The sequence below is a fragment of the Apis mellifera genome, linkage group LG6, assembly GCF_003254395.2.
Source record: "Apis mellifera strain DH4 linkage group LG6, Amel_HAv3.1, whole genome shotgun sequence".
In the NCBI taxonomy this organism is placed as follows: Eukaryota; Metazoa; Arthropoda; class Insecta; order Hymenoptera; family Apidae; genus Apis; species Apis mellifera.
This window is the reverse complement of record NC_037643.1, coordinates 7963207-7973896: the sequence shown is the minus strand read 5'-3', so window position 1 is coordinate 7973896 and position 10690 is coordinate 7963207. Positions and strand designations below refer to the sequence as shown.

General features: G+C 33.0%; 1 protein-coding gene and 1 long non-coding RNA gene across 2 annotated transcripts; one reads left to right on the top strand and one right to left on the bottom strand.

Moving 5' to 3' along the window:
• The first annotated feature begins 4622 nt into the window (after positions 1-4622).
• On the top strand, positions 4623-6289 carry LOC408892 (3-ketodihydrosphingosine reductase). Its single transcript, XM_392423.7, has 4 exons — positions 4623-4960; positions 5263-5692; positions 5762-6003; positions 6075-6289. The coding sequence occupies exons 1-4, from the start codon at positions 4844-4846 to the stop codon at positions 6285-6287; spliced, it is 1002 nt and encodes a 333-aa protein (XP_392423.2). The 5' UTR covers positions 4623-4843; the 3' UTR covers positions 6288-6289.
• Positions 6290-6608: 319 nt separating this feature from the next.
• LOC107964583 lies at positions 6609-10667 on the bottom strand. Its single transcript, XR_001703334.2, has 2 exons — positions 9879-10667; positions 6609-6731 (listed from the first exon to the last, which is right to left on the bottom strand). It is a non-coding gene; the product is annotated as an uncharacterized LOC107964583 (long non-coding RNA).
• Positions 10668-10690: the final 23 nt, after the last annotated feature.

Here is a 10690-nt window from a genome sequence, read left to right as displayed (position 1 = left end):
AAATTTCTGTTCGATTCTCCATCAGCCATGCTTGTATTGTATATCAATTTAATGTTGATATATATATATATGGGGAGTAGAGATAAAAGAGGAGGTTTTAAAAGTCAAAAAACCAAAAGACTTTACTCGCGATAATAAAAAGAGAGGAAATAAAAGTTTTCCTTCGCTATCTCGAAGATGGGGTTCGTATCTGAGCAATTACAGTGATTATATATTTATATGTAGTTTAGTAGTAATATTTTTTTCAAAAAAAAAAAGAAAGAAAGAACTCGATATAAAATTAATTCCAACAACAACCCCTATATTCACCGGATCTCATAAAATGGATAAACGAACGAAGAGACCAACGGTGAGGTTGGTTTTCCTTTTGGATATCTCGAAAATAGAGATCTTGGCCACAATTTTTCCTAAGCCCTTAACCAAATAACAATAAAATAGCATTTCTAATTTAGATCGGATCTCGTGAAAAGTGTAAAGGATAACTATAATAAAAGCACCAGTTTCCTTCGATACCTCGAAGACGCAATTTCAACCATCTTTTACCTTTTACATTTCACCATACTTTTCTGTTTACTCTTTGTTTCTTTTTCTAAAATTCTTCCAATATTAATTTCAAAATATCCCCAAATTAAACCACACCTGCGCGAACAATGCTTTTCCTAAAACTAACACACGCAAATTAATTCCCATTTTATTTACACCTGAATACGTGAAATAAAAGAGAAAGCTGATATTGTATTCTTCCCTATCCCAAAAGAAAAAAACAAATTTAATTCACCCTTTTCCAACTCTTCACAACAAACAACCGAAAACAAAACAATCCTTCGTTCACACTTTATCAAGAAACTAAAACCTAAAATATAATCGCCAAGGGGTTGATCTTTCCTTACGCATCCTTATAAACACCCTCAGAGAAAAAGTCCATCCTCCAAACCCAAGATTTCCAAAAAATTAATTCCACGAAATCCAAATCTGCTGCAAACGAGGAAAGAAAAAAACAACATCAGGAAACGTGGTAGATAATTTTTCCCTCAGCCTCCTCCAAACCACCACCTCAATCCTCCCCCTATCTCTCCTTTTCTCTTTCCCTCCCCCAAGACAGAGCTGGGATATCGTCACGAGTGTGACGAGCCTCCTTGGGGGAGGGAGAGAGAGGGGGGAGAGAGAGAGGGTTCCTCGGAGGGGAGGTTGCCAACAGTGCAACGAATGGAGATCGATTCTGAGTCTGGGTCAGGCGAGGGCGTTCACCCCCCGGTGCAGCCCGGGAGACACGGAACCCAGGGTCGTAGCTAGGGGTATCACAGGAGGGGTACTGACGCTCGGCCGAGGGGGAGGGAAGGGGTGTGGGTCGCGCACGGGACACTCCCTTCCGCCGACGGGGGTGCAACGTACGCTTCTCTCTTTGTCCGAAACGACGACGGCGGCGTGCATCCCTCGTGGCTCCTGCTCCTTTTCGAAGATGCCCTCGATCCGATCATCTTCGTTCGATATAATTAACGATATATTCGATCCCTCTCCTCGTCGTGATTGAAAATCCTTTGGATGGATCGTTCAAGATCCGTCCAAGGATCTTGACAGGGAGGGGCGTGGAGAGGAGAGTAGTAATTGTAAGAGGATGATGGTTGATCTGACAAGTTGTTTCTATCAAGATTGTCGATTGTTATGTATAGGAGTTGGCAATGGTTATAAATATAAAATTGTATCTGGATCGCATCAATTTTGCAAGCCTGGTTGGCAGAGGACGTTGGATATTTCTTTAAGAATAACAGGAAGGGGGGAGTGTAATGTGGAAAGAGAGGAGGGGGTTCATTGTTTGTCACTTGGTATTATTGTCTTTGTCAGGAGAGAGGGTGAGGGAGGGAGAGAGGAGGTCCATTGGAAAGAGACACGATGGTTCGTAGTCCATCGAACTGTTCCTATAAGATAACTGTTCCTATAAGGTTGGGTTTATGATAAGATTGGGAATAACGAGGGATGTTAATTAGGACGTGTTATTAAAAATCGATCGAAGGGGGGATGATAATAAGAGTGGAATAAATATCCAATCGATCGATTTTTAACGACCGAGTGATAAATAATGTAATTAAGGGGGAGGGAAGAATAAAAATGGAAAATATTTGGGTGTTTATAATCCCAAGTTCGTTGTGCATTTTCTTATTGGATTATGGAGGCGAGGAACGTATGAAATGATTTTCGCTATTTTATTTTATATATCGTGTCATAAAGTGTGAAACGAGCAACGATTTAACGGAGAAAAAAAAGGAAAAAGGAACAAAACGTCCCTTTTCATTATCGTTATGTTGCAAAACTATAATTTATAATATGAATGGCTTATACAGTGTGTTAAAGAACAAATATATTACGCTTTCCCGCAATACGTTCAAATATAATGGATAATTTATATCGTGAAGTGTACGTACGTTCACCTGTTTCTGTGAACGTAGACATTGGATACAATAAATTTCTATTCTACATTTCTACAATACGTAATCATTAACGAGAAATTTCATATATAGTTATATAGTTCATTTATATCGAGAAAAACGAACAAAAATTGTAATCTTCTCTGTTGTCGCAATGTGTCTCAAATATAATTAATTGAAATTGTAATTTAATTATGCAAGAGAATATAAAAAGCTTGATATTCGTTAAATTCATCCTTTCCTATCGATACACGTTCGATTTCGACAGATATTCTGTCGAAATTTGATCGTTCAAACTTTGTTGTTTATTATTTGAAAATAGAAGAAGAGAAAAAGAAAAAAAAAAACACTTAATTTACATTTGATCAGACGGGAAATTATTGCGGCTCATCCCCTTTTCACGTCCGCGTTGCTCATATCCGAAATGCAGGAGAACAGTTTTTCATACCTTCCGCTTTAACCTGACTACCAGGAGCGACTCCCAGGACGAGGTGAACGATCGACAGGGTGGTAGTACGTGACCTTTTGCTCGAAGGATAACGGTAGGGGTGAAGCGGGGACTTTGCCCCTCGGTAACGGGGGTGAATGCACGTACGACCTATCTGCCCCCACCCCTTTTCACGAGCACCGAACTATTCAAGTTCCCGGGGCCGGCTAATTAATAATCTTTCCGGTCAACTCGCAGCCCGTTTCGGTCGACGATACACACGGATTAAGGGGTCTAAAAAGTCGAGTCGTGCGCGGACGAAAGGGGCCAATTTCAACTTGCTTCCTTAAAAATTTTCTCGTGTTTTGTCCGGAACCTATTTGTATGCAACCCGCCCTGAAGCGGTGCACCGAGCGCAGGATCGATCCGCGTTTCGGAAGCTTTTTCATCTCGACTACCACGCGCAATGCATTTAAGCTACCGATTTGAATAATGATATATTCCGATATACGTTTGATTACGATATATATTTCACGCTTTACGTTTTCTTATAACGAACGTTTGTCGCGGAGAAGAAAGTTGTGCGATAAAAGATGATGATAAGTTTTATTTACGATAATATTATTTAGGATAAAACTTAAAATATTGTGTTTTATTTGTAGGTAGTGGAGAAATTTTTAATATGAATGAGAAAAAGGAGAATTATTTTCTTTTCTTTTCTTTTCTTTTTTTTTTTTTGGAGAAATATCGTTAATTGTGAATAATATTATCATCAGAGCAAATGTATTATGTCAAAGAAGTTCTTAAAATGAATACGTAGGGAGCCACGTGTCAAGAATTATTTAAAATAAAGATTTAAGGTGTTTAATAATTTGTGCAAAATATTGTGCATCAATAATTAATAAAATATAAGTATGAATAAAAGTTTTGTTCTTTTATCGCATAATCTAAATATTTTCAATGTAAATAAATACAATTAGATTTATCGAATAATGTTAATATAAATTATATCGTATTATTAATAAAATAATATTTTTGTCTCAGAATCATAGATATTGCGAAAGAATTATAGATGAAATAGAACTTCTTTTATCATATTAGTATTATTTCTAAGATTAGTTACCGATACAGCATAAAACAAAATCGAAAGGATTATTTGTTCTGAAATACCGACCACGCAAAATATTAGACTACTTAGAATGCCATCTATGAGTTAAAGAAATATTTTTGCCAAGAGATGGCACTAGTAGTACTGTTTCTACCCTATTTCCTATTTCTATGAAATATTTTTGCCAAGAGATGGCACTAGTAGTACTGTTTCTACCCTATTTCCTATTTCTATGAAATATTTTTGCCAAGAGATGGCACTAGTAGTACTGTTTCTACCCTATTTCCTATTTCTATCTTTTTCTTTCTATCTAGCTAGCTCTCCTTGTCTACATTCTTGCTATGCTTAGAATGCTATCTATGAGTTAAAGAAATATTTTTGCCAAGAGATGGCACTAGTAGTACTGTTTCTACCCTATTTCCTATTTTTATCCTATTTCTATCTTTTTCTTTCTATCTAGCTAGCTCTCCTTGTCTACACTTGCTATGCGCTTAAGACACGGCGCAATTTGATTTCTAACGGACATTTTAATATATATATTATTATATTATATGAAATATTTATAAAATATTATAATGATATATTAATATCATTTTTGATATATTATTTGATGATTTGATTTAAAAATCAAAATATATAGATAAAATTTCAGTTTTAACATCATGAACAATTACATCACATACTTATATACTTGATTATTTGTCTTTGTATGCAAAGTACGTACATATGTATTAACTTCAAAATTTACGAGTAAATTGCAAAACATAAATTTCATAATAATGTTATAGATATTAGATATAAATTGTGTTTTAATAGTAGTATTACGTATAAATGTACGAATTGAATTCGTGTAGCATTTATTAAAAGCTTTATTGAACAAAAATAATGATACTAATTTTTAATATAATACTAATAATTATTGCTTTACTAATCATTGTTTTGTTTGTGAGATATTTCTTTTGGCGAAGACGACTAAAAAACGTTAATAAAAAGCATGTTGTTGTAAGTAATCAGATATTGATACTAACCTAACCTCTAAAAAAATTCTACGATATAAATAAAATAAAAAAATTATATAAATTTCTATTTTCTTCTTTTTTATTAAAAATTATTTTTTTAATAATGACATTATAAAATATTTAAATTTTATAAATATTTTATATGAAAATATTTATTAAATTATCTTTAATTCATTTTAACGATAAATTATGCGACTTTTCCAAATTAATCATAATTATATATTTTTAAAAGTTTTGGATATTCTTTTTATAAAATCATTTTTTTTTTTAATATTTTTGTTTCAGGTAACTGGTGGATCTAGTGGAATAGGAAAATGTATTGCAATTCTTGCTGCCAAATATGGAGCACATGTGACAATAATTGCAAGAGATATTCAGAAATTAGAAATTGCAAGAAATGAAATCATTCATGCATGCAAAAATAAGGATATTCAAAAAGTTGAATATTTATCTTTAGATGTTGGTGAAGATTATGATGCAATTGATAAAGCTTTAAATGACATAGAAAAAACTATGGGACCTATATATATGTTAGTGAATTGTGCTGGAACTGCAATTTGTGGCAAAATTGAAGACACTTCACCAGCAGATTTACAAAAAATGATTAATATTAATTTCTTAGGATCTTATTATTGTACAAAAGCTGTTGTTCAAAGAATGAAAGCTGCACAAGAAGGAATTATTGTATTTACTTCTTCTCAAGCTGCATTATTAGGTATATATTATCATTATATTTAAATATATTTATATTGTATAATTCATTTTTTTTTTTTTTGTTTTCTAGGTATATTTGGTTATTCAGCTTATTGTAGTACAAAATTTGCGCTTCGTGGCTTGGCAGAAAGTATATCTATGGAACTTGCTCCTTATAATATTTCTGTAACTTTGAGTTTGCCTCCAGATACTAACACTCCAGGTTTTGCAATAGAAGAATTATCTAAACCTCTTGAAACAAAACTCATATCGAGTACTAGTTCCCTTGTCAGTCCAGAATTAGTAGCAGACAAACTTTTTAAAGATGCATTGGTAAGTAAAATTAAAATTTTATTTTAATTTAATTAACATTAATGCATTTGATAAAATAAAATATTTTTTAGGCTGGAAAATTTTTCTCTACTGTTGGTATGGAAGGTTTTATATTAACTGTTTTATGTTCTGGAATGTCACCATTTAATTCTATTCGAGAATTATTTATCCAATCAATGCTGATGGGTATTTTTCGTCTTATAAGTGCCTGCTATCTTATACATTTTCAAAAAATCATTTTAAATTGTATGAAAACTCGCGATAGAAACAAAAAATCTGAATAAAATTTTTTTTTTTATTTTTTACGATCGCATGTACAAGAATTTATATATAAAAGAAATATTATAATATACAGCATTTATAACTTTTTCGATATATGCATAATAAACGTCCAGTACTTACAAAAATTTTTGTACTTTTTTATCAATGTAACAAGCTCATTTTTATTGAGTTATTTAAAATTTATATTTTATATTATTAAATTTAAAATAAAAATATTTATCGATATATCTATTGTAAATTTTCAATATAATAAAATGAAAATTTAAATAAAAAGGTATATATTTCGTTTATTATTATAAAGGTAAAAGAAATATTAGAATCAATTAACGGTTTGGCTTACTTTTATTTAGTATCCCGTAATTCATAGTATAATGTTCTTCATTAAGCTTTATGGTTCTTACACACATAGAACGGGACAGTTCTTCTCATCCCTGTTGTCACGATACCTTGAAAAAAAAAACGTAAACGCTGAAACTTCGTGTGTAATGTACATTTTGATGTGGACGATGCCCCATTGTGATGATAAACGCTCGCATCTGGCACTTTCCAATGCATTAAAAATGTCCTGTGCATTCGTATCGATTATTTGTAATAATTCATTAATTCTCTTTTAATTTTTTACAAAACAGAGAAATCCACACAAAGCATCGGTCAATTCAGTTGCGATTTATGCCCTTAGGAGAGCAGCGTCCAGCATGCCATGAAACCGAGGTTAAACTTATGCAGAGAAATGGCGAATAACGAAGATGTGTCTTTCAAAATTGTAAATCGGCAATGATCGGTTTAACATTGATTTATTATCTTTCTCTCTCTTTCTCTCTTTCTTCCTCTCACTTTCAGACCGATCATTTTCTCTTCTTATCTTTCTTTCTTTACCTTCTCACACATACATTTCATCTATGCGTCCGTACTCCCGCTCGTTTCTCATCCTCCATCCATCCACGCAATTGTATTTCCTCGGCATCATCTCACGGATTCGTTAAAGTCTATTCCGATTTATTCTAAAGCACTCAAAGGTGTACATTATAGAATCTGCGAGACGAGGCTTGTTTCGAGGGTTATTATTTTTTCAAAATTTCGTTTAATTTATTTACGTTAATTTTTAAATCAATGTTCGCTTATTCGGGCGCTCGACAAATGCTTTCCCCGCCATTTTCCTTTCCGTTGATCCCTAACCTCTTCTTCTCTTCGATCGTTTTATTATTTTGAATCGATTGTACGTTGCGTGTGATTTAAAATGCTTGTTATTAGCTTCGTCGAACGTTCGAATTGGCAAACGGCACGCGTTAACGATTAATTAGACCCATTGCTACGTGTGATCTGTCGCGCATTGGAAACGTAACTATGAGAAGTTGTCTCTGAAACTGAACATGTTCACGATGGATCGATTTTCTCCTGTCTCGATCAAGACTCCTGAATTTTCTCATCGAACGGAAATCATTCTATTATTTTTCAAGTATTTTTAAATATCAATGTTAATATCAATCTTCATTCGTATTTTCACAGAACGAAGAACCGTGGATATTGTTAAAGTGTCAGGAGTCTCAATATGGCTTTCTATTTATTTTTTGCAAGAAGATAAGCGCGACGAGATGTATATTAATATCGTCGATAATGAGGAATTGATGAAATCTTCTCCGTCCCGAGGGTTTCGATCGACGACTGTGTATTTTTTATTTATTTCTAACCCTCTACAGCAAAAAATTAATTTCTACGTATCAATTACAATCGGATTTACATAAGACATAAAAAATCAATTATTAATAATAAAACAAGCATAATGGAATATAAAACGAAACAATAACAGTATATTCATTTAGATATAATGATAGTTTTATCTAAAAAAAAAAAAAAAAATAAATAAAATTGTACGAACGAAGCAAAAATAATTAATCACATTATTAAATATCACATAAATATCGAATTATACGATTGTATCGATTGAATTCATTTACACTACGTATTTTTTTTAAAATTATTTACAAGATACAATATTATCGTAAATAAGTATAATATTTTAATAGTAATAAGCGGTAGAGGGTTAAAATCACAATAATTATACATACGCAATCAATATTACGGAATCAATATCCATCTATTATTTCGCAGAGATAAATTTCACACCGCATCAATATACAATATTCTTTTGACAAAATTTATTTCTTTATGAAATTGTCTTATCTGCGATCCATTTCCACTATCGATCACGACTTTCATCGTATAACGCACTAATAACTTCATTTTTAATTTTTTTTTTTTTTTTTTTTTTTTTTTTTTAAATAATTGAATTCGCAACTTCAGTCGTAAAACTGATTGCTAGATCGTTAATTCTAATTTATTTTCAATCAGAATCTCATCACCATCTCTTATTCGTATTATTTCTACTATCGAAAAAACTAACTTCGAGTATCTACGCATAAGAGCACATCGACGAACTGTCAGGACGGTCAATCATCACACGAAAAAGGATCTTTCGATATTCGCGTACCGCGACTCTCGGGAACGGGTACGTATTTTTCGCTGGGGCTGATTTGATATAGATGGTTTCTGATTTCAAAGATAAATCTGACAAAAATATATCAAAAAATATTATTTACTTAAATAAAATTTTAAACATTATTATATATTTACATGGAATATCATAAATTTGAAATAAAAGAAAAAAATTACTAAAAATGTACTACATTTATGCAATTTGAGTAATAGAAGAATAATCGAATCAATCACATAATATCATCTAAAATCAATATCTGCCCCGCGAGCAATCGACAAAACCGAGAATACATAAGTTATATACGTACTCAAGCCTGCAAAGGCTGGCATCTTAAGAACAAAAAAATCCGCGACACTTAAGAGCTACTATAGACAATGGTACAAAAATTCAATGCTGCCTACGACATTAGTATACCTTAGACGACGTTTTTTTATTTAAATCATCATTATTATAACCATCATCACCATTATCATCGCCATCTTAACCTTTTCTCTCGTCTCCTCTTTGTTATCTGTCATAATAAAGGGGCGACGAGGACGAGCGCGAAAATTACAACTTTCTTCTTCCACCTGGCGAGGTGAGGCTTCAGTTGTTGTAACAAGAAAGGGTACAGTAAACGGGCAAGCTTTAATTGTAGCCTCGAGGTGAACCCTATCTTTAGCCCTTTCTTTTTATGTTTCGTTACAAGTAGCCTCGCGAGGCACGGGAAGAAGAAAGGGAAGAAACGGTACAAGAAGATTGTTCCCGGTCGTCCCTTTTTTATTTTAAGATGCGTCATTCGACCAACGCCTTATCACGTCAGTCCAACGAACAACTTTTTTTTTACTTTTCGCGTATGTGTTTCTTTTTTTTTGTTCACTTACTCTTTCACACTTTTTCTCTATTTTTCTCTCGCACTCTTTCTCTTTCTCTCCCTTTCTTTCATTTTCTTTCGTTCCTTCTTCGAGTGTCGCATGTACAAGCATACATTCTTTTTTTTCTTTCTTCCTTTCAATATCATTCGTCTGTTCGCACACAGAATTTCACACGCGTGTAATTTCATGCACACACAATCACTGATTGCCGCGAAAAATTCACGTATACGCGTGTACGTCCATACCTGATTACATTATATCAGACAATATAATCCTTCATTTATATCCGTTCTTACGCTAGGCGTTTAATTAGGTGTTACATCTAATCGCGTGTGGCCGGCCCGTGCTATCCAGAAACGCACTGAACATAGCTGCGTTTCTTTTTGTTGCTCGATGCACCAATATGCCAGAAATACGCGACAGTGCTGCCTTTTACTTTTCTTCTAATCTTTTTTGTCTTTTCCCGCACTTTTAATTTTTTCATTTTTTTTTCTCTCTTTATTTTTTCTCTTCGTGTTTGTTCTTGCAAACATCTTCTCATATCGAGAATTTCTTAGAATAGATTCGATTGAATACAAGAAAAATGTAGTTAAATATATACGTTATTTATCGATCAAAGGAATGTACAGAAGTTTGCGATATAGTGACTAATGATTTGAACGAATCAAACGACACGAATATTCTCGATCTAGAACTCTCGAAACCAGCTGTTGTTTCGAACACAATTTCGAGCCGGTTAGCACGGGCGGCCAGACCCATTCGAATGCGTTTACGATCCGAAAAATTACACAGTAACGTTATTTATTTTTTTTTCTTGTTTGTTTCTTTAGTGTAACACGTACGGCATATCGTTAATTAACGTTACGTTATTTATATACTATATATTTACAATCACATGAATCGTAGATATTCTAGTGTATCGTTCGCCTCGTTCGACTAATTTTCTTTCCCAGTTCCATTTTCCCCTCCCTAATCTCTTCATTTAACCTTTATTTTTCTTCCAATTTTTCCATAGTTGTTATTCAGAATTATTTGCTATTATATTCTCACATCTATA

What these genes read in the sequence shown, in the direction of transcription:
- LOC408892 (XM_392423.7), top strand. Translation starts at nt 4,844, where the DNA reads ATGATACTAATTTTTAATATAATACTAATAATTATTGCTTTACTAATC. An exon ending in TTAATAAAAAGCATGTTGTT is followed by an intron (nt 4,961 to 5,262) that starts GTAAGTAATCAG and finishes TTTTTGTTTCAG; the next exon opens with GTAACTGGTGGATCTAGTGG. An exon ending in AACTTTTTAAAGATGCATTG is followed by an intron (nt 6,004 to 6,074) that starts GTAAGTAAAATT and finishes AATATTTTTTAG; the next exon opens with GCTGGAAAATTTTTCTCTAC.